The 25,134-nt window shown below is 35.9% G+C and overlaps 1 protein-coding gene and 1 pseudogene across 1 annotated transcript in view; one reads left to right on the top strand and one right to left on the bottom strand.

The window, feature by feature from the left end:
- LOC150037991 (callose synthase 9-like) overlaps nucleotides 1-21,559 on the bottom strand; it is a gene marked incomplete at its 5' end in the record, with an annotated part of 28,611 nt that extends 7,052 nt beyond the window's left edge. Inside the window, 13 exon segments of the mRNA XM_090311102.1 lie at nucleotides 96-179; nucleotides 265-380; nucleotides 931-1,050; nucleotides 1,471-1,585; nucleotides 1,748-1,925; nucleotides 1,999-2,067; nucleotides 7,717-7,851; nucleotides 19,333-19,442; nucleotides 19,569-19,729; nucleotides 19,824-19,914; nucleotides 19,994-20,091; nucleotides 20,934-21,054; nucleotides 21,402-21,559. Of these exon segments, the coding sequence (XP_090167228.1) occupies nucleotides 96-179; nucleotides 265-380; nucleotides 931-1,050; nucleotides 1,471-1,585; nucleotides 1,748-1,925; nucleotides 1,999-2,067; nucleotides 7,717-7,851; nucleotides 19,333-19,442; nucleotides 19,569-19,729; nucleotides 19,824-19,914; nucleotides 19,994-20,091; nucleotides 20,934-21,054; nucleotides 21,402-21,559 (1,556 nt within the window).
- On the top strand, nucleotides 9,950-10,878 carry LOC150037992 (uncharacterized; annotated as a pseudogene).
- Nucleotides 21,560-25,134: the final 3,575 nt, after the last annotated feature.

Raw genomic sequence — 25,134 nt, 5'->3', positions numbered from 1 at the left:
AATTTATAAAAGAGTTACTCTCAAGAAGAAACTAGAAAGAAAAATATGAAAACACTAATATATCTATTGCATGATGGCAATTGGCAAGTACATACTTCAAAGGTTTTGCCAGAACACGCTGACAAAGAGTCACAAAACTAGCTTCTTGATTTGACATGAATGAAGCAAGAGATGAAACACTGTGCAGATGAAGCAATTATTACACGTCATTTAAAAATAATAAACAAAAAAGGAGTTGAATTATTAGCTACAAATTGTAAGTACCTCCCCGTAAATACATGTTCCCTGACACCCAGTATGGTAGGAGGACGAATACCATGATCACGATCAAATTCCTCAAGAAGATTTCTCATCTTCAATGCTTCTTCAAAGTAATTATCCTAGATTTGCAGAATCTCACATGTTACAACAAGCAATGAAGTAATCTGACACAATGATACTATGTTTATGAGCTACAGACCTTGTTTATACAGCATGGAAGAGTGGAACATCTAGCATTCTGGTATCTTTACTTATATGTCCTAGAATGGCTTCATTAAAAATCATGCTACGAAACTAACACGAGGTACAATATACAAGTGTTTTTGTTTTTTCTCAATAAATTATTTTGATGAACTATTTCCCACTATCTTTGTGCCTGTATACAAATCACGTCCAAAAGGCATATCTTGTCTTATTCATCCTTATATTATAACAAGATAGGTATATCTTTTAAGAATTTATACAGCAAGGACTCTTTATCCTTATTTTTAACACTGTTTCTTCCATAATCTTTTTCCATTTTTAAACAAGCATAGACAACTAGTAAAAGTTGAAATATCCAAAATATAAGTAAGCATCGTGCCTACATAAACTACCAAATTTCAGTAGAATTGCTTTAGCCCCAGGAAAACTAAGAGAAACAACAATAAATTAAGAAATAACTTTCACCTGATTCATATCAATTGTCTGAACAACACTTCCACGAGTAAAAACAATAGCATGATTTTGATTCTCAGGCTTTCCTTCGCCCAACTTTGGATCTCCAGGCAATTTGATTGAATATATCTCCTATACAATGGGCAAAATACAAAAAATAAATCAATCAAGGGGTGGGAGGCAGAATAAAGAAAACAATCTAGAAATTCTGGAACTTAACCAACCACAGTAAGACAGCTCGAGATTAAGCAAGGAACAAACCACGGATCCTAAATTTGCAAATTGTTTCAAGTAAATCTTGCACATAACTATATATATGCAATTTTAAAAAGAAAAAGAACATTCCTTATCCCCCCCCCCCCCCAAAAAAAAAAAAAAAAAAAAAACACAAAAAAACATCAAAGAGATGAAAACCAGAGAAGAAATGAGCATGACGTGAAGAAGACTGGGAAAATACTAGTATGAAAAACAAGAATAAAGGCAAAAAAAAAAAAAAAAAAAAGGAAAATCTTTTCCATGCAATATAGAAAGGTAAAGGGAAAGAAATAAGACCTTATCGTTTCCATTGATATCAGCCTTTACAAGCTTTGAGTAAAATTCTTTGTGCACCTTACCATCCTTTAGGGTTTCAATATCATCGATGTAGGCGACACGAAGGGCTTCATTTCTATTTAAAAGTATTTCAAAGTATAAGACATTAGAAACAAAAAGTAGGATTTCAAACACAAAAAAGATGCTACTTAGCAAAAAGATTTCCCCAGGAATAGTTAAATACTCATATTTCTTTTATGTGGGGAATTCAGTGGGGCAAAAATACCAAGCAACCCACCTTTGCATAAGCAGTGCAATGTCGGTGGCCTCAGGTTTTTGTTGTTTTCTTTGTCTTCCATATATCTGGCATGTCACAACATATGTAAATTTAAGATCTACCTGTGCACGTGCTTCAGGAGATAAATCGAAACCCCGAGTATCAGTAGCATCAGTACAAGGAATGGCAGCTTCCAAATCTGATATTCTCATATGGTTAGATAATGCAATTTCAGTAGGAGGAACTAGAAAAGATTAAGTGATTCTTCTGACCTCCATAAGTTCCTCTCTCTAAATAAGTCTGCAGCATAAGAGCTTTCCTATAGTACATCATTCCACGAACTGCAAAAAAAATCTCCTGCAGCTTAATCTATACATTTATATCTACATAAAATGTAAGAATGGACAATGGATGAACTATCTTTTGACAACAATGCCCTCCTACTTCTTGCAGATTTCTAGATTGTTACGGTCAAATGCAGTTAAACCCTTTGAAATTTGGTCTGAGAGAAATTAGAGGATTTTCAATGACAAAACTCTTTAGTGGTGCGATCAGTTTGAAGTTGCAAGGACCAATGCCTTGTCCTGGTGTTCTCTTTCTAAATTATTTGCTATTTTTTTCATTCAAGATATGTCTGAATTGGAGTGCATTTATCTTTTCAATCTAGGCGTTTATTGCTCTGGTATTTCATGTTCAGTGACAGTTTTTGATCTTTTCATTATATCATGAAAAGTGTTGTTTCTTAAATTTAAAAAAAAAAAAAAAAAAAAAAAAAAAAAAAAAAAAAAAAAAAAAAACACTAAAGGTTGAGTATGAGAGTTAGTAATTTGACGGCTGACATTATTTAGTAGTACCTAAAATTATTTATTGTCTTTTAAATACAAAGTATTCTTGTAAATTATCATAGTATTTGGACAAACTCAACTATTTAAAAAGAAAATAAGTTTTACTGATATAATCAAATAAAAGGTCATGTGCAAACCACGTGTAAAATGTACTCAATAGTTTCAGAGAATAATGATTTTATTCACTTAATCAGGCTAAAGATACATATATATAGGCAATTAAGAAACCCTAATTTAGGAGATATAAAATTACAATAAAGGACAACTAATTATAATTACAATATAAATATATATCAATAAATACATGTCATAACACTCCCCCTCAAGTTGGAGCAAATATGTCAATCATGTCCAACTTGTTGCACAGATAACTTATTCTTGCTCCGTTTACTGCTTTAGTAAGGATATCTCCCAATTGATCACCAGTCTTCACATACCCTGTAGATATCAACCCTTATTGTATTTTCTCGCAAATAAAATGATAGTCCACTTCAATATGTTTAGTTCGTTCATAAAATATTGGGTTGGATGCAATATGGAGAGCAACTTGATAATCACACCATAGTTTAGCTGGCACAGTAACACTGAAGCCCATCTCAGACAAAAGTTGATGTATCCACACTATTTCACACACAGATTGTGCCATCGTTCTATATTCTAACTCAGAACTCAAACGGAAAACTACATTTTGTTTCTTACTTTTCCACGACACCAAGCTCCCTCCTACAAAAACACAATATCCAGAAGTTGGTCTCCTATCTTCTCGAGATCCAACCCAATCAGCATCTAAAAAATATTCAACCCTTGTATGACCATAATCTTTATATAAGATTCCACTTCTAGGTGCAACTTTTAGATAACATATGATTTGTTCAACCACAGCCCAATGATCCATAGTCGGGGAAGACATACACTGGCTCACAATACTCACAGAATAAGCAATGTCAGGTCGTGCCACTGTTAAATAGTTCAACTCCCAACTAATCTTCTATATCTCTCAGGATCGTTAACAATTCTCCTTCCTTTGTCAGTTGCAATTTTGGTATCATCGGAGTACTACATGGTTTGACTCCTAGTTTACCTATCTTAGGCAATAAATCAAGTACGTATTTCCGTTGGGATAGGTAAATACCTTTCTTGCTTCTCATTACTTCAATACCCAAGAAATACTTCAACGACCCCAAATGTTTGGTATGAAATTGACCCTAGAGAAAAGTCTCGAGAGAGGATATACCTGATACATCATTTCCAGTGATAAGGATATCATCATCCTATACAACAAGCAAAGTAATACCATTGTCAGATCGTCGATGGAATATAGAATGATCAGACGTACTCTTCTTCATACCAAAACATTCCAGTGCTTGACTAAACTTACCAAACCATGCACGAGGACTTTGTTTCAGTCCATACAAAGATTTTCGAAGGCGACATACCTTATCATTCTCCCCCTGAGCAACAAACCCAGGTGGTTGCTCCATATAGACTTCCTCTTGAAGATCACCATGTAGAAAAACATTCTTAATGTCAAGTTGATGCAAAGGCCAATTGTGAGTAGCAACCATTGATATAAATAGTCAAATGGAAGTTAATTTAACATCAGGAGAAAATGTGTCAGAATAATTAGTCCCATAACTTTGAGCATAACCTTTGGCAACTAAACGAGCTTTCAACTGAGCTACTGTCCCATCGGGATTAAGCTTTATAGCAAACACCCATTTACACCCAATAGCCTTCTTTCCAGTCGGATGCAAAACGAGATCCCAAGTACCATCATCATCCAAAGTAGTCATCTCCTTAATCGTTGCACTACGCCACCCAGGATGAGACAAAGCTTCATTGACAGAGTTAGGGATAGAGGTGTAATCAAGAGATGCAATGAAGGAATAAGTGGGAGAAGACAACTGGTTATACGAAACAAACGAAGTAATGGGAAGATCATCACTCGGTCCCGGATCAAATGTCGAAGAAGCCAGTGGTGAAGGACATGAGTTTGAAGGTGGCTATGGAGGACGTCTGAAGTAGACTCGAATAATCAGAGGGTCATGAAGGAGAAGATGATGTAGAAGATGTAATCTCATAGATAAAAAGATTTTCATCCTCCCTCAGACACGGACTCAACGGTGATGAACTAAAGGGTATATCTTCGAAGAATGTAACATCAAGAAATACAAGATACCTGTTCAGAGTAGGACAATAACAACAATAACCCTTTTGAACACGCGAATAGCCTAAGAAAATGCATTTCAAAGATTTTGGATCCAATTTGGTACGATTTGGACGAATATCCCAAACGAAACAAACACAACCAAAGATCTTAGGAGCAATAGGAAACAAAGATTTTATAGGAAAAAGAGTGCGATAAGGAATCTCTCCATTTAGGACAGAGGAAGGCATTCTATCAATCAAGAAGCAAGCAGTAGACACAACATCGGCCCAAAAATGCTTTGGAACATGCATTTGAAAGGATAAGGCACGGGCTGTTTCAAGAAGGTGTCTGTTCTTTCTTTCAGCAACCCCATTTTGAGATGGAGTGTCTGCGCAAGAAGATTGATGAATAATGCCATGACCACACAGGTAAGATCCAAGTACATGAGAGAAATATTCACCAGCATTATCAGTTTGCAAGGTTTTGATGGAGACATTAAATTGATTCAAATTTCGACATGAAAAGCACAAAAATGGGACAATAACTCAGAACGATTTTTCATTAAGTATAACCAAGTTACACGAGAATAATCATCAACAAAAGTAACAAAGTAACGAAAATCTGTTTGAGACACTACAGGAAAAGGACCCCAAATATCTTAATGAACTAACTCAAAAGGAGCACGTTTATGAACCCTAGGACTAGAACTAAGACGATGAAATTTAGAAAACTGACACGAATCACAATTCAAAGACGAGAAGGAACGAAATTCTAAATAAAGTTTCTTCAGCACAAACAACGATGGATGACCCAAACGACAATGAACGTCAAACGAGGATGTAACTCCAGAACAAGCCATAGCTTTTGGTATCTGATTGTAAAAAATGTAAAGACCCCCCAGACTCATGTCCTCTACCAATAATCTTCTTCGTCATACGATCCTGAAACAAGCAATAACTAGGAAAGAACGAGACAAAACAATTAAGGTCATGAGTAAGTTGGCTAATAGAAATTAAATTAAAAGACAATTGAGGCAAATGTAAGACAGAGGACAAAGAAAGTGATGGAGTGAGAGAAATGATGCCGGATCCAAGAACAGAGGAAGTTGATCCATCTGCCAAAGTGACAGACGAAGATGAGACATGAGACAGAGGCATAGAAAATAGGTTAGAATTACCTGTCATATGAGCGGTGGCTCCAGAGTCTATGACCTATTTGGTAGATGATGTAAGAAGACATTTCGTATTACCTGTCTCGACAATGGTGGCAATAGGATTTGATGAAGAAGATGCTTGCAAGGATTCTTGGATACTTGAAATTTAGCAAAGGAACAGACTTTTCAGCCATATCACTGGTGGAAGCTATCTGAGCATGTTGAGATCGTTGAGTCTTATACAAGAATTTTCGACAATCATGTTTCATATCTCCTAGCTTACGACAATAGTGACATACGATCTCTGGAGAATTTGATATTCGATTATCATAACTAGGCTTCTGAAAATTGGTAGTCGTCCTTAAAGTACCAGGGGATGTATTATTATTCTTACTCATAAGAGCACTGTTCGGTTGAGAAACATGCGAACTGGACTGAGAACTCTCAATACGAAGAACATGACTGAAGGCTACCTCTAATGATGGAATTTCAAAATAAGAAAGAATCTGTGTTTTAGCCATTTCAAACTCAGGTGAAAGTCCATTAAAAAATATCATAAAACCATCTTTTCTCATTGAGCTTGTTGAACTTTGACATGAGGACTAAATGACAATAGTAAAGCAAGTTCAGCAGTTGTCTTTTTAAGTCTCATAAAATAACTTGTAACAGATTTTGCTTTCTGTTCAACTCGGAAGAATTGCATACAGACATCAAACATTCTATGAATGTGTTCTTTCCTAGAGTACAAAAATTCTAAAAATTCTAAGAGTTCTTTCACAGAATCACAATGATCTACCAAACCAACAATCTCACTTTCAATAAAATTCTTAATCTGAAGATAAAGTCGAGCGTCATCACGAAGCCAAACCTTTTTCTTTTCATCTTTTGGTGGCTCCTCAGTCACAGGATCATCCATATCTATACTAAGCAAATAAAATTGAATCGTTCGATGCCAATCATAGTAATTTGATCTATTTAATTTGTGTCTAGTTATCTTCGATGCCAAGAGAATTACATTAGATATGACCATATGCTTCACTTCATCCATTATTAGCTAATAAACGGTTTGTAGATCTCACAAGCAGAAAGAACAAACCAGAATCGAAATCAAGAATCGAAATCAAAGGCAAACCAAAAGAACAAAACTGCTCCAAATTGAACAAAACAGTAACAAACCCTAAGCACAAAAGGGGTATTTTATCCAAATAACTCACAATCGAGCAGATTTCTATGAAACCAAATGCACAGAATGATCAAGAACGACGGGCCAAGAAGAACCCAACTAGTAGAAAGTGGAGAGGAAGTTCCACGTGCTCCCACGCGTCGACATGTGGCGAAGGAGGACAACTGTTTCCGGTGGAGCGTGAGCTTCACGCACGGCTGTTTCCAGTGACGGATGGTTGCAGACATGATCGGACGATGACGACACTTCTCCTGGGATGGGTGGTGAGGCAAACGGCCACTCAAACTTGATGACTCAACTCAAACCCTAATCTTGTGAGAAGCGTAAACCCTAACATAGCCGTTGAACGAATATTCTAAACTCTGCTCTGATATCATGTACTCAATAGTTTCAGAGAGAATAATGATCTTATTCACTTAATCAGGCTAAAGATACATATATATAGACAATTAAGAAACCCTAATCTAAGAGATATAAAATTATAATAAAGGACAACTAATTATAATTATAATATAAATACAGATCAATAAATACATATCATAACATAAAAGACTAATGATCTTTGAAATGATATCTATATTTTGTCCATAGCTACGTAATCTTCAGAATTTATGCAGATCAATGAACAAAGATTAACCTCAAAACAACATAAAATTTTACCTGTTCTTGCTAACGTCTGTCCTCGATAAGAGGCCCAAAATCGCAGTGCAAGGATGTCATTAGGGTTACTAAATGATTCTGGGTCAACTTCAGTCTCATCACGGCCAATTCGAGCTAGAAAGTTCTTCCACTCATCTACCATGATTTTTTGTTTTTAAGATAGCATGAAAAGTAGGACAAAAAGGTGGAAATGAGGTCAAAAGAAAGAAGGGCCACCAAGAACACAAACATAATGGGAAATCACCGTCAGTGAATGTCCACAACTCATGATAATGAGTCGTGCTGAGATTACACTAAAATGACATACATTAAACTTGCAAATTTAATTCATATCTATTAAATTCTTAAACTACACAAAATTTCAATTACAACCATGAACCAAACGAATATAATAAAGTCTCTAACGTTAACAACAATTAAAAAAGAAGCCTAACCGGTGACTATTGTGACCATTTGGTGTGTGGGGATATCTTGTCTCCGCCTTAAATATCTTTAGATAATGAGAAGGTTGTTTCTTATTAAATAAAATCGTTAACAACTGTAGATGTGTATTTTTTATTATTCTGTCTCTATTCTTTCCTTTTATAATGAAAAGGTTCAGACACTTGGTTTGGTTAAGTTGTTTTGGTTCAAATCAAATTCAGTCAGACCAGTTTCGTTCATGGATTTCAGCATCTCGTTTTGCCTTCACGAGTCTCTATTCCATTTTCAAATCGGTCATCCGTGGGTTTTGTTTTAGATTTCTCTTTGTGGATCTCTAATTACGGCCCAGAAGTTCTTTGTGTTTTCGTTCTTTGTGGTTTCAGTTTTCAGCCCAAATGTTATTCCTCTTTTCGTTCTTTATGGGTTTCAGTTTCCAACCCAGAAGTTCTTGGTGCTTTCATTCTTTGTGGGTCTTTGTTTCCAGCCCAGATATGCCATAATTTGATTTGGAAGTTTTCTTCAGTCATTTTACAAACTCAAGGTGGTCACCACTATACCACCTTGAATTTGAGGGAGGGTGTTAGCGTAAACTAGGGTCTATGATTTATTCCAATTATGTAATTCTCCTAATTACTTCTTTCCTTCCTTCTATTGCACTTTATTGTATCCGTGGTGTGTATTTAATCTTCCATTCATCTTACTTATTCCATAATATTCAAAACAACAACATTATGTGGAGAGATTCTTTGTCAATATTTTCTTTTGTATTGCTATTCCCTTTCCTTATTTGTAATGAGTCTCTCTTCTATGTAAGAAGACAAGGTTGCATATATGAACATCAATATATAGAATATATTTTTACCCTCTCAAATTAAGATGATATCTGTTGAAATTAGGGTGTTAGCCCTAGGGGCATTTTTGTCTTTTCACTGTACTCTAGGGTTTCTATTGATTATTTCCTTTATTGTGAAATTTTATATTGTACTTATTGTATTATTTTATTATTTCCTTATTTGTAATTGAATTGATTGACAATTGAGTGCAACTTCAAAGACCCACATGCATTTTTTTGTATTGGGATCTTTCATTAACAGCTATAAATATAAGTTAGTCTACCATATTTTTTCTTGACAGAAAGAAAAGGAGATGGTTCCATGTTCTCTGATTCATTATTTTGATTCGAATTTAGGAGCACTACCCAAGTGTTTCAAAGAAGGGTTATCCTGACGTAGGTCTGTTACCCTTTCCTCCTAAGATTAATAAGAGAAAAAATAATGTTTTTTAGCATGGTATCAGAGCAATAAAATTTTTGAAACCCTAAAAACCCAAAAACAAAAACCATATATTTTTTTTTCTTTTTGAAACCCTAGAAAAAAAAAAGCCTTCTGCCGCATCCCATCGAAGCTCCACCGTTGGTCTCCGCTGCCACTGCCGGTAACAACGACGTCAAGCTCTGTCAATGCCTTCCGTTTGTTTGCCGCCACCGTTGGCCACCTGGAGTTCCAGTCGCGCAGTCCTAACTCCAACAACCTCTTGCACAATATTTCAGATCTCACGTGAAGCAAGGAAAAGGAACTAAAAAGCTCCACCAGCGGACGTTCGCCTGAAAGTCACAAACATTGTTTGAGTCGCGTTTTTTGGTCGCGATTTCGCAGTCTGTCGTCCGACTGCCGTTTCCACTACCGACCGGTTGCCACTGTTCGTTAGCTATAATTTTCTTAGTTGCTGGTTCGTTTAAGCCTCTGTGTTGTTTTTTTTTTCTTCAAATCTACTCATTTTGTAATTTGGGTTTCCTTTTTTTTTCGACGATATGTCGAACACTAAGGTACCCATCACTCAAGTTTGCGACAATCGTGGCCATTCAACCAGTCCCACTGTCCAAATAACTACCATTCGACTCAATAGGGATAATTTTCTTCGTTGGTCCCAAAGTGTTTGGATGTATATTCGTGGACAAGGGAAGATTGGTTACATCACAAGAGAAAAACCATTCTTAGTCCAGATGACCCTTCATTCGTTGGATGAGACGCTGGAAACTCCATAGTTATGACTTGGCTTGTCAATTCCATGGTCGAAGACATTGGTTGTAACTACGTGTGTTACTCTACTGCCAAGGAATTATGGGATAGTGTAACTCAGATGTATTCTGATTTGGGCAACCAGTTACAAATATTTGAGTTGAACTTAAAATTGGGTGATATACGACAAGGAACTAGCTCCGTTACACAATACTTTCACTCATTAAAAAGGATTTGGCAAAAGCTTGACCTCTTTGGTACGTATGAGTGGAAGTCTACAGAGGACAAAAAGCACTATAGGAAAATTGTTGAAGATGGTCGTATTTACAAATTCCTTGTCGGCTTCAATGTTGAGTTCGATGAAGTTAGAGGTAGAATACTTGGAAAAACTACCCTTCCAACTATTAATGATGTTTTTTCTGAAGTTCGCAAGGAAGAAAGCCGCATAAATGTTATGATTTGCAAAAAACCTATTGACTCAGTTGAATGCTCTGCGTTGGTGACTGAAAATACTGCAATGAAGGCTTCTAATCAATCCAATAAGCCACATGAAAAGCCTTGTGTCTGGTGCGACCATTGCAATAAACCTCGACATACACGTGAAACTTGTTGGAAACTTCATGGAAAACCTGCAAATTGGAAAAGTTCTAAGCAACATGCCTCTAATGCTAATGTTGTTGACTCCAGCCCGTTTAATAAAGAGAAAATTGATCAATTTTGAAGCTGCTACAGACCAATTCATCATCTGGTAATCCTAGTGTTTCCTTGGCACAATCAGGTACTTGTTCTCAAGCTCTCTCTTGCCTTAATTCATCTCCATGGATTATAGACTCTGAAGCTTCTGATCATACGACCAGTTCCTCTTGTTATTTGAATCATATTCTTTTGTGTATTGCAATGAAAAAATTTGCATTACCGATGACAGCTTCACCTCTATTGCAGGAAAAGGAACTATTCCTTTGACTATAAAACTTATATTACGTTCTGTCCTTCATGTTCCAAAATTAGCTTGTAACTTGTTGTCAGTTAGTAAACTCTTTAAGGATGCTAACTGTCGTGTTATCTTTTGTGAAACTCATTATATCTTTGAAGATTAGGAATCGGAGGGGGGACGATTGGACGTGCTAGGATGATTGATGGTCTCTATTACTTTGATGAAGTTTCTGCTAGTCATAAAAAAATTAAGGGCTTGAGTAGTGTTTGTTCTCCTTCCGTTAAAGAAACTATCATGCTTTGGCATCGTAGATTAGGGCATCCAAATTTCTTTTATTTAAAATATCCGTTTCCCAATTTATTTAAAGGATTTGACTGTTCAGTTTTTCAATGTGAAAGTTGCATTTTTGTCAAACATCATCGATCCACCTATTTTCCTAAACCGTACAAAGCTTCATCACCTTTTTCCTTAATTCATACTGATGTTTGGGGTCCGTCTAAAGTCTTAACTCGTAGTGGTAAGTGTTGGTTTGTTACCTTTATAGATGACCACACTCGTTTAACTTGGCTTTATTTGTTAATAAAAAAAGTCAGAGGTAAAAGAGTTTTTTGTTCAGTTTTACAATATGATAGAGACTCAATTTCAAACTAAAATTCGAATTCTTCACTCTGATAACGGCACTGAATATTTCAATGAACAATTAACCAATTTTTTGCAAGATAAGGGCATTTTTCATCAAGCTACGTGTCGTGACACGCCACAGCAGAATGACATTGCTTAGCGAAAGAATAGACACTTGAAGTTGCTTGTGACCTTATGTTCTCTATGAATGTTCCAAAATATTTGTGGGGTGATGTCGTTCTTATAGCTGCATATCTGATCAATCGAATGTCGTCTAAGGTTTTGAATTTTAAAACTCCTCTTAATCACTTCAATGAGTTTTTTCTAATAACCGGCTCTTCTGATTTATGAATTAAATTGTTTGGGTGTACTGCTTATGTCCATACTTCTCTTTCTCGAACTAAGCTTGATCCTCGAGCCACTAAATGCATTTATTGTAGGCTATGTTTCTCATAAGAAAGCTTACAAATGTTTTGATCCTTTGACCTATAAGTATTTTGAGAGTATGGATGTGTCTTTTTTGGAAAATCAACCTTTTTTTGGTCCAAATTTTCTTCAGGGAGAGATATCTAACCTTGAAGATAATTTTCGGGATACTTTCTCTCTCCCAAACATCAGTGGTCCTGCAATTATGAGCTCTAGTCCTTCGATACCAAGTATGGAGAGTTCTTCTTTAGAGGGAGAGACACTACAAAATGACTCTACGAGTCAAAATCCTGAACTTCGAGTTTATACTAGAAGAAACTTGACTCAAAGAGTCCGAGATCAGACAATTGACTTATCACAGGACCAATCAAATACTCCGATGAATGATCCTGATGATTCAGGTATTAGACACTCTACTCATATTTCTCCTAGTTCTTCATCTCCTTCTAATCCTTTACCTGATGTCTCTGCTCTTGATATTCCAATTGCCCATAGGAAAAGTACTCGTAAATGCACCAAATATCCCATTGAAAACTATCTTTCTTATCATAGATTGTCCGACTGTCATAAAGCCTTCACATCCAAAATAACCAACCTATTTGTTCCAAGGAATATACAGGAAGTTCTAAATAATTTGAATTGGAAATTAGCAGTGATGGAAGAGTTCAATGCACTGAAACAAAATTGCACATGAGACATAGTCGAACTACCAGAAGATAAGAAGACGGTGGGATGCAAATGGGTGTTCACTGTAAAATGTAAAGCTAATGGTAATATTGAAAGGTACAAGACCAGATTGGTTGCCAAGGGGTTCACTCAGACCTATGGCATTGATTATCAAGAAACATTTGCTCCAGTAGCTAAAACTAATTCTATTATAATCTTGTCTGTAGCGCCAGAGTCAATGACCCATTTTGACGTGGAGGAAAGAAGGCTGTTAGAAATGTTACCTGTCTCTGTGATGGTCGTAATGGGAGTAGAAGATGATGCCCTCAATGACTCTTGATACTGCTGAAATTTAGCAAACTCCCCTGCAGAAATCGTAATTGACTTGTCAAGATTATTAGGAGTAGAGGCGACATGTGCAGAGGGTGATGGCATCCTCTGACCCTTATTCAACAATCTTCTACATTCACGTTTTGTATGGCCAGGTTTATGACAATAATAGCAAACAACACCTCCTGGATTTGATCTCCATGAATAGTAGTTGGATCCATTCAACTTGTGTTCAGTTACTTTTGACACCATAGGAATAATCTCAGATATTACTAGTTTCTTATCGTCCATTACCTCAAAAAGTAGACACCGGACAACAAAGAATCAAACCCTAATTTACCGAAGAGATGTCTACACAAGCAATGAGTATATCTATATATTCCAAACAAACACACCACCAAGAAGAGCCAACAACACTGAGGAAACCTCACTGAAGACGGACGAAAAAATGGCGGCGCACGTGCCTACACGCACCGGTGCGTGGACGGACAGCAGGCTGGAATAGGCGGCGCGTGAGCCTCACGTGCTGGTCAAATGGCAATCGGACTTTTGGGGGTTTTGTAGATCGACGGCTGGGCTTCTCTTTGGAATGGGCGGTGTCGAAAAAACAGCTTTTTTTTTTCCGACGGCGGCGGTGACTAACGACGGCTAACGAACCAAAGACGGCGATTGTGAGTAAACTCACCTCTCCACAAAACCCTAAACGTATCACAAATGGGTTCTAAATTCTCAAACCCTAAGGTTCACAAAAAACCCTAAGTTTATTTAGAGAGCTGTGATACCATGTAAAACTCTTAGGTTTGAGAAAGAATCAGAATACTTTATTCATTCACCAAAGATATGAATATATACAAGTATACAAAGCATAGAAAAGGAAAATATCACAAAATATTTACAAGAATCGAAAATCCTAATTATAGAATTATAACCGGGCATAAGCAACTTCAAGTATGTGTCTATTTTTTCACTCAACAATGCCATTTTGCTGAGGTGTGTCACAACACGTAGCCGGATTAAAAATACCCTTATCTTGCATAAAATTGGTTAATGGTCCATTGAAATATTCAGTGCCGTTATCAGAGTGAATAATTCGAATTTTAGTTTGAAATTGAGTCTCAACCATATTGTAAAACCGAACAAAAACCTCCTTTACCTCTGATTTTTTTGTTAACAAATAAAGCCAAGTTAAACAAGTGTGATCATCTATAAAGGTAACAAACCAACGCTTACCACTCTGAGTCAAGACTTTAGATAGACCCTAAACATCAATATGAATTAAAGAAAAAGGTGATGAAGCCTTGTAAGGTCTAGGCAAATAAGTGGATCGATGATGTTTGGCAAAAATGCAACTTTCACATTGAAAAACGGTATAATCAAATCCTTTAAATAAGTCGGGAAACAAATACTTTAAGTATAAGAAATTCGGATGCCCTAATCTACGATGCCAAAGCATTATAGTTTCTTTAATAGAAGGAGAACAGATACTACTCAAGCCCTGAACTTTTTTATGACTAGCGGAAACATCGTCGAAGTAATAGAGACCATCAATCATCCTAGCACGTCCAATGCCCCCCCTCCTCTTGATCATGAAAGATACAATGAGTTTCACAAAAGATAACACGACAGTTAGCATTCCTAGAGATTTTACTAACAGATAACAAATGCTAATTTTGGAACATGAAGGACATAACGTAATGTAAGTTTTGTAGTCAAAGAAATAGTTCCTTTTCCTACAATAGAGGTGAAGCTACCATCAACAATGCGAATTTTTTCATTGCAATACACAAGCGAATATGATTCAAATAAACAAGAGGAACTACTCATATGATCAGAGGCTCTGGAATCAATAATCCACAGAGATGAATTAAGGCAAGAGAGAGCTTGAGGATAAGTACCTGATTGTGCCAAGGAAACACTAGGATTACCAGATGATGAAGTGGACTTTAGTTCCTTGTCGTATATCTCCCAACTTCAGGTTCAACTCAAACACTTGTGACCGGTTGCCCAAATCAGAATACATCTGAGTTACACTATCCCATAGTTCCTTGGCAGTAGGCACATGTAGTTAGAGTCGATGTCTTCAACCTTGGAATTGACAAGCCAAGTCATAACCATGGAGTTTTCAGTGTCCCACTTGGCAAATGACGGGTCATCTGGACTAGGGGCAGTTTTTTCTCTCGTGATGTAGCCAATCTTCCCTTGTCCACGAATATACATCCGAACACTTTGGGACCAACGAAGAAAATTATTCCCATTAAGTCGAATGGTGGTTATTTGGATAGTGGGAGTTGAATGGATACGATTGTCGCAAACTTTAGCAATGAGTGTCATAAGTGTCTGACATATTGCTGAAAAAACACAAATCCAAAAAGACAAATAGTAAATCTGAAAAAAAAAAAAAACAGAGAAAAGAAAATGAAGAAGAAACAGGGGCGGCGGAGCAGTGGCAGCAGCCGTCAGCGGTGGAACACGGCGGCGGAGTTGTGGACGTGACCGGCCGGGAAAGGAAAGACAACCTAGCAGTTGACCGAACAGTATCGAAAGGGAAAAAAAAGGGGCCGAACTTTACCCACACCGCGGTTGGCGGATCCGACGGAAATACGTCGGCCAGCGAGCTCTAGATGTTCGGCGATAACAACAAGCGAGAAAGGAGATCGGCGGCGGTGGTGACGGTGGCACTCCTAGGATTTTTTAAGTTTTTCAAAAAATTAGGGTTTTTAGGGTTTGAGTATAATTTTACTCTGATACCAAGTGTAAAATGTATTATTTCTCACACTTACAAGAGTACAACGCTCCTAATTTAAATAGAATACAGACTTAATGAAATAAGGAAAATATTGACATAAAATGAAAGAATGTAACAGAATAATTACAGCAAATAAGACCAAATAAAATAAATATTTACATAAATTAACACTTTCCTAATTTGTAATGAGTCTCTTTTCTATATAAGAAGACTATGTAGCACATATGAAAATCAATATATAGATAAATATATTTTTACCCTCTTAAATTTTTTAAGAAGGCAATATCCTTATTATTATTATTATTATTTTTTGAAAATGGAAACTGAATTTTATTGATATAGTGAAAAGAGAAAATTCTCAAATTACGCCTTGATCGCTTTTTGAAACATTATTCCTCAAGATCCATCTCATTCAAATATGATTTCGGTTCATTCATGTATCCCTCTTGAACCCAAACATTACAAAACTCTTCTTTTTTCAAGTTTCTAGATTCAATAAACTTCTAAAAAATTATGCAAAGGAAGAATTGAAACATAACAACCACACAAAGGATAAAGAAACTAAAAAATTCAAACAATCAAAATTCAAAATCCCAAAGATTCTCTCATTTTTCTCAAACTTTACCCTGAAACAAGGTTTGTGAGACAACATTAAAAAAGAAAAGTTGGGGAATGATAGACAAAGATTTTAGAGAAAGCCTGAACATATTAAAGGACTAGAGAGAAACTCCCAAAGAAATACATAAAATTCCCCCACCAAAAAGAAAGGAACCTGTCCTCGAGTTCAAATGGTAAGGGAGAAAGAATCTGGAGGAAAGTATCATGATAAGTCTGCTACATTGAACTCATGACTGATGTGAAAATCATTTGGAAGTTCCACTTTATAAGCATTATCTCTGTTAGATGATATAATTAATTTTTTCTTCACCCACTAGCTTAAGCTTTTAGGTCAATTGGTGATTTAAGATGGTATCAGAGCCGATTGTTGACGTTCCAGAGTGGAATTGGCAGAGGGTTCTGACCAGGTGTGGCCAAGTGAAGTACCGTCGGGACATCAGCTTTTCAGGAATGGGGTATGGTTAGGAACCAAGGTAGTATCCGCCTTTGTCCCACATTGGTTAGAATGGGATAACCAATGTGGTATTTAAGTGGCTTGGCTCTCCCACCCCAATGGCTACCTTTTGGGGTGTGGTTCTCTAAGGTGCTTAAGTACCTAATAATGGTAACAGAGCAGGTGGTCCACGGTGGTCCTTTGTTCAAACCCCTACATTGTTGTTTCCTCCCCAATTAATATTCATTTCCAATTGTAAGCTTTTGGATCAATTGGTGATTTTAAGAGTTTCCATATCTCTTAAGGACCCCAAAAGGACCATATTTCCGTATTTTTTAGGTGAACCATGGCAGGATCCCCTAATTTAAACTCCTTGAAACGGCTATGAATGTCAGCTTGCTTCTGGTAAAAATCTGTCATTTGTGTCAAATGATCCGTGACCTCCTTGTGTAAAGCAGCAACGCCCTCGACCATTGACTCAGCCTCCAAACTAAAATCAACAGAAGAAGGGAGGCTAGCTAAGTCGATAGTTAAACGAAGGAGTTTAGTATAAATCACCTCAAATGGGGATTTTCCTATAGTCCTATTCTGCATATGATTGTAGGCCAATTCAGCTTGTGGCTAAGTTAGATCCCACTGTTTCGGTTTGTCCCCCCAATGTAGCAAATTAAGTTCCCCAAAACTCGATTGGTCACCTTCGTTTTCCTATCGGTTTGCGGATGATTAATTGTGCTAAACCGAAGACTAGTATGAAACTTTCTCCAAAGTGTTTTCCAAAAAAAAAAATACTAAGGAAATTAACATCCCGATAAAAACGATGGGAATGCCATGTAAATGAACCACCTCCCTTAAAAAGGGTTTCTTTAATGAGCATGATTGAGGTATTATTCATTCTAGAATTTCCCTCCAATCTTGTACACACGAGTTGCACCTTTTTCCAAGAATAATGAGCAAGCATCCTAGAGACTACCAAAAGGGAATTGAAATTCAAATGCACTCCTTCCTTTCACTTTCCTTACCCAGAAAGAAGAATCCTCAATGAATCATGTCCTTTGGGATTGTTGGTGGCCTTGTTCTATGGGTGATTGACTTTTCCAATTGTTTGGTATATTGATGTTTGGGCTTGCTAAGAGAAGGGAGTGCAGATGTAGGATGAGGGGAAAGGAATAGCTGTTTACAATAAGGGTTGGGCTTTGTGGCAGAAGATCTTCTTTGCTATCCTTTAAGGTTTTGGCTTGAAAGGAATGATAGCGTGTTTAGGAATAATGGAGAGGTCTTGAGAAGAAGTCTGGTTTCTAGCGAGGTTTAATGCCTCTATTTAGGCATTGTTACTAGATGTTCCATAATTACTTGCTAGGTTGAATTACTAGGAATCAGAGTCCTTTCTTGTATAGTCAGCAGCTAGGCCCTTTGTGGTGCACTGTTAGTTTGTATGCTCGTGGTCATTTCGTTTTTTTTTTTTTTTTTTTTTTTTTTTGAAAAGAAATCGAGACTTTTTCATTGAACTAATGAAATGTACAACGGAAATTTTGCCACAACAAGAATAAGATCAAAAGAGAGGAGGACCAGCCCAAAGAATAAGAAAAAAAACATCCAATGAACAAGAGTTTCTGAACGAGACTGCTGACTGCTGTTGACAAAGAGACGAAATTGAAGCTTGAGCAACAAGGGTCTTGGAGAGCGAAAGAGGCTTGATAAAGAGATCATAAAAGGAACGGTTTGCAATCTGGACAACAGGAGACCCTTAACATCCTTTAATTGATCACCCTCTGATTTTATACACCTCCTTCCATCAACTATTTCCACTTCCAAAAAGGAAGTTCCACTCTTTGCATTCCTAACCAAGCTGTCCATTAACTGATGTAACTTCTTTTTTCAAGCTTGCGAACTTGATGTTGAGATTCTCTTAAGGCATAACTCGCAGAATCTTTGTCTGAGCCATCTTCATCTGCAACATTCAGTATCAGTTTAATCAATGATTGATTTACAACATTCCCGTTATCAGATGAAGGTCGATGCCACTTAAATCCAAGCTGCAGCCACCATGCTTGTGCATTTCTACTTCCGCATTAGTCTCATCCAAAAGTCTAAGGCTTTCTTCATATGTCCAGTTCGAAGACCAAAGTTGGGAAAAGAGTAGAACGACCTCCTCTAGAGAGGTTATATCTCTTCCATTTATCAATTTGCCTTGAATTTTGTCAATCACTGGTTGCCAAAAAGCCACCTGTTTTGGATAACCACCTAACAGGAGGCCAAGGTACATGAAAGGGAGGTGGACAGCCATGCAATTCAGTCTGGATGCCTCTGCATTCAGCTTGATATTATCCTTTCGTTTCTTCTCGATGAAAGTTTGATTTCTATTATAAAAAAAACTGTCAAACATAAAATTTATAAGAAATACCTGGATAAATTTTTTGCAAGTAAAACAAGGTTATTATCCCATCCTCATTTTTCTTCAAGAGTTCCCCCATACTATAGAGCACCGTCTCAGAATAATACGGAGTGAGTACACTACATTAAAATATACAAAATGATTTAAAAAAAGAAAAGGGAAGAGACAAAAGATGAAAATCCAAATAAAGGGTATACAAATGAATAAAAGATACGAGCAAAAGATGAGGTAGAAAGAAGCACTACTCGAAGGAAAGCATCTGACAAACAGGTTTTGGAGTTGGCATCTCCATGAAAAGTGAATTTGTAAAGAATTGCAGTCTCCGTCTGGCCTCAAGATTAACTGGAATATTTGAAGCTGAATCTTTAATGGTTAACAGGGAATGCAATCTTTTGACTTGTGACTTCTGCCGAATGATAACAAAAATTCAGTCCCATAAAATAATAAAAGCATCATGAATGAAAATGAAGCACAACGAATTAAAAAGAAAAAATTAATACCAATTCTGGATCTTTGGGCCAATTTAACTTTGTAAACAAGCGACCTTCATTTTTTGCGTTTACTAATATGTTCCATGTTTCATATTGCCCCCTACAAAAATGCAACATCATATGTCAAAAGGATAAATCAATATATAAGTACCTGAAATAAGTAACTACAAGTTCCAGACCTCTTGTCACCAAAAAGAATATCATGGTGCACAACATCATACAAATCTTGAACAGCCTTAACAGCACCTTTTTCCAGCTCCGAAGTTTTTGGCTCTTTCTGTACAATGTCATAATCAAAGTGAAATACAAAAAATAACAAGTAAAAGATGCAATGACCTATACCAACCATCAACTTCGGTTTCTCATACCAAAGTAAATTATTCGAAAAACTAATCAACGACTTTTACTCAAGAGCAGAAACCAATAACATTGCAAAAATTGCTTTTCGCTACCCCTTTCCATAAAGATTACATATGACAGACTATCCTTCAAATCACAACTCACTGAGATATATAAGATAAAGAATCTCCAAAACGTATTCTAATCTAATCATTGTTCATTCCTTTAAACTTGAACTGATAGCTATGATAGTCTTAGAAGCAACTTAGCATCAGTCCAAGAATTAAGATATATAGAAATAATTGAAAATAAAACCCTTATGTTAAAATTTACGGTTATTTTTTAAAATTACATGCTATGTGAGCCACTTATAGTAATTCAAAATTCAATAGCTTTCTAATTTAATGATGGGTATGACTAGCAGTTTTTGCAAACTACAGTAACGTTTAAACTACTTTTAAGATGCAAATTATACAATTTGAAAATTTTGCAAACTACAACGGTTTATTTTGAAACTATCCTAACAAATTAATCAAACAAATTATTTTTGATGAAATGACACCAACCAAGCAACAAAAAAGATGAATTCCTTACAACTTGCTCCTTAGAAGAGAAATTGGCTTTACATCTGATGTTTCCCAACAAGGTAGAACATTTAACTTTTTTTTCTCTTTCTTTTCTTTTTCTTCCTCTTCTTTTTAATATGAAAAAGTTTCCACAAACTAGGTAATACAACTCAAGATTTTGTAATTCAATAAATTTTAAACTAAATATACGTACCAGAATACCCATCAGAGCAGTCACTCTTGTAATCACAAGTGGCAGTTTATTTAGCTGGAAGTCATTGAGAATGGAATTGTTTGCTATACTAGCTTGAATGTCTTCAAAAACCTTTTCAACCCTGAAAAAGTACAAGAAATTTAAATAAAAAGAAAAGACTTTTTTTTTTCTTTTGCAACAATTAATTTTTTGTGCATCATATAGGTTTTTGATAAAATTTTATATGAAAGGGAAAAGCAAGGTAAAGTAAGCCAGCACCATACATTTACTCTAGTCAATTGCAGAGTTTACCCCCCTTTTTTCCTTTTTTAATTATAATGCATTCCTCAACTCACGCTCTAGGCAGATCTATAGTTTTCCTAATGTACCTCTTTTTGGTCAGTAGAGTTGAGGTTTGCATATATGATATATTGCATTATTGAGCTTATAACAAATAAAAGAACCATATGGAGACTGCAAAGTAAATACCACATCCTTCCTTCCCCAACGAGTAATTCCATTAAGATAAGCTTAATGGCATGGTAACATTCCTGTACTGCATATTTCATATAGTCATCTCTTGAAATATGCTCCCACAACTTGTCATGCGAATCTCGTCTTTCAAGAGCAACATCCTTAGCTCGAAATATCTACAGTTTCATAACCGCAATAAAAATGTTGTAAACAATTGGAACACAATCAGTCAAAGCATCGGTATTAAAAAGCATGATTATTTAAGTCCCTTTTTTTCAAATGATAACTGACCTTGCTGGCAAGAAGAAAAAGTGGCCACTGAACCATGGGAAGATTACCCTTGTTTTTAGGCATTTGAAGTAACTCCATTTCCCTAGAAAACCACAAAAAGTTGAAAAAAAATATGAAAATGAGGCAATAGAAACAATCCATAAACATCTGACAGTACCAGATAGAAGAACATAAAAATCATATAACAGCAAGAATCTCTAGAAAATATACTCACAAGTTTGTAATATAATCTTCTTCCCGTAAACTTGCTATGATTTCATTCCAGAAGGGAGAAAATCGAGCAGCATCGAACTTGTCTTTCTCAACAACCTTGACAAACAACTTAACATATTTGCATGAACACTTTCCATAGATGGGAAGCAAAAATAAGGCCTAAACAGAGGCCTAAATAAAGGCATTTAAGGAAGCAAACTAACATGAGCATGAAAACCTATCATCTAATCAATCTTGTTTCGCATTTTAAAGAACTTTTCTTTTCTCTTTTATAGTTTCTACATACTCAACCCATCAAGAGTCCACCAAGTTGCCTTCCCCTTTTCATTTTTTTTGAGTCTATACTCCCAGTCTCCAAATAAAGCACTTTGCCATCCTCCCTAACCCACCAGCAAATACAATGTTACATTACAATAGCATTTTAAACCTACAATGCATGCATACACTAATTTTCTGCTAGCACATCCTAGGCTGACATGAGGAAAACTTGGCACTTCAGATACTTGCCAGGCTATCAAACTACAGTGTTAGATCTTTGTTGATTATTTCCTTTTCTTTATTAATTATTGTATTCATTGTGTTATATTTGCTGTAGGCTTATTTTCCTTATTTGTTGGGTGTTTCTTCTAAGAAACCCATTCTTTCTCAAAGGGATAAGACCAAAAAAATATTATCAGCATGGTATGAGAGCACCTAATATATATATATATATATAAGGAAACAACTTTTCATTGATAAATGAAAAGAGACTAATGCTCAAAGTACAAAGAAACCAAAAGCAAAAATATCCATTAATAAAACGAATACAAATAGAAGAAAAGGAGAAAATGACAAAGCTGGAGAAATAAAATCAATTCAGATCTAACACGAAGAGGCTTGAAACCGTACTTAACCAAAGCGAGCAATCCAATGGAGAGGCTTATCCTATAAAGACCATTGAACTCTTTAAAACCAAAGCTTTAACAGAAAACTCGAACTCCAACTAAGCTTGAGAAAGGACACATGAATAGAAAGATTGCAAGACTATCCAAACTACCAAACAAAGAGGGCACGATACTGAAGGAAGAAGAACCCAACATGAACCAACAACCTTTGAAGATCTTTAAAAAGAGTTAATCCTGAAGAGTGTAGCTTCAACCCAAAGGACTACCACCGAAACAAAAGTGCAAAGGAGCATTCTGAAAGATCAGAGACAAATTCAACCCACTTTACACAATTGAAGACCACAAGCTTCTATAAATGGAAAAAAAAATGGATGGTATCCAAGAGAGGAGACAAAGGAGAAGCACTCATCCTTCTAACTTGAACACACTGCTTTTCCTCAATCCTATGGAACAATGAATCAAAAGCTTCCTCTATTTGTTCATCTAAAAACGATTCCTTAGGAATCAAATATAAATGATGAAAATCAGATACTTCACTACTCAAGCTAATAACTGAGTCCTCATCAGAATCATAGGGGCAAGAGAGATCCTCAAAAGGAGTGACAAGCAATACCTCTAGTCAAACCAAGGATGGAAAGAGTCGACTGACTGAAAACCTTTGAAGAACGATGACTCCTTATGTAAATTTCACATATCAATGAAATCAGCGCCTTTTTTTTTAAACGGAAACAAGCCTCTTCATTGAAATAATGAAACGAGACTATTTCTCAAAGTACAAAATATAGTTACAAAGAACAACAAGAACTAGAACTAAGGATCAGCAGGTGGGTATCTCAACTAGGTTGACACCACCATATTAAAAAAAAAAACATTAGTATATCTCAAACTTTCAATCAACGTAGTTTGAAGAGGTCCGAAGATCTTTTCAAAAACCTAGAAGGAGGCAATAGGGGAACTCACCTGACTTGATGACCAATTCGAAAACCTGCAAAAGATATGTTTAGATACAAGATAAAGGGAGAAAGGTTTATAAAAAGATGAAATGTAGTTTAGATTGCCATCTTATGAAAAATACCCAAGCCTCTCTTGGAGAGGAACATGTAGAGTGTCCATAAAAGCTCCAGGAAACCGCTTGAACAGTTTATGTACGGCTTCCAATGATCTAATCTGAAGGTGATAAAAAGAGAAAATAGAAACCAAGGTAAAAATGAGAACGGGGGAAATTTTGACTTCAACTATTGTACTAAAAGCAAGAGTTTTATGCATTCAAGCAAACATAGATGTTAACATGTTAGATTTCAAACCAAATCTCGGCATAACTCCATCACATCAACAAAATTCATTTATAAAAAGACCATCATTTTATAATCTTTGAATATTATTCAATTGGTTCTTATGTTATTTAATAATATGATGCTATCATAACAATTTATTTGATATTCAGAAATAATCACTCTTTGACAAACAGTTGTTCCAACAAAAATAAAATAATTAACAAATTAGTTAGACGTAGTAATGCTTCATAAATCACAATAAATAAATAAATAAATAAATAAATAAACTGTCAGCTAAAAAAAGATTAGTATATCTTTTATTAGAATAACAATTTTTTTTTTTTTTTGGGAAAAGGAAATGATACTCAATATTCATTAAGATAATGAAATGAGACTAAAGCTCAAAAAACAAGAGAAACAACAAAATAGGACTAAAACTAAAACTTAGGATCAACCGGTGCACCTGGGCATCTCAACTAGGTTGACACCCCCATAGCACCATCATCATCTCCAAGAACAAAAGATTGTGCGCTTTTTTTTTTTGAACAAGAAACAATCCACTTCATTAAGATAATGAAAGATGTTACAAGTGACAAGAAGGAAACAAACATAAAGTGCACTACAAACAAGCACTCTAAAAAGTACAAAATGGATCAGCAAATGCACTAGGACATCTCAACTAGGTTGACACCTCCCTAGCATTCTCATCATCTCCAAGAAAAACTAGAATCCAAAACTAAGTACAAAATGAAGGGGACCTTATGGTTATCTGAAAGTTAAACTGAAAATAATAACCACTACTATGCTGTTACAAAATCAAGAGAGCAGGAAAATAAAAGCTTTCCAATTGAGGTTGATATCTTGTAAAGAGAAGGCTTGAAAAGCTTTGGAAAGCGAGCACCAGGAGGAGGCGTTGATGTGGGCGATATCAAACTTAGCTGAACTAGAAGAGGCTTTTTCTTGAAATACTCTTTGATTTCTTTCAAACCAAATTTCTAATAATAAAGCTTTAACTGTGTTGGTCCAAAGTAGTTTAGGCTTCTTCTTCAGACGTGGCACGATTAAGAGTTGAAGCACATTAGTCTT

The sequence above is a fragment of the Benincasa hispida genome, chromosome 2 (genome assembly GCF_027475165.1).
Source record: "Benincasa hispida cultivar pf3 chromosome 2, pf3_genome.v1.1, whole genome shotgun sequence".
Classification (NCBI taxonomy): domain Eukaryota; kingdom Viridiplantae; phylum Streptophyta; class Magnoliopsida; order Cucurbitales; family Cucurbitaceae; genus Benincasa; species Benincasa hispida.
This window is presented reverse-complemented; position numbering and strand designations above follow the sequence as displayed.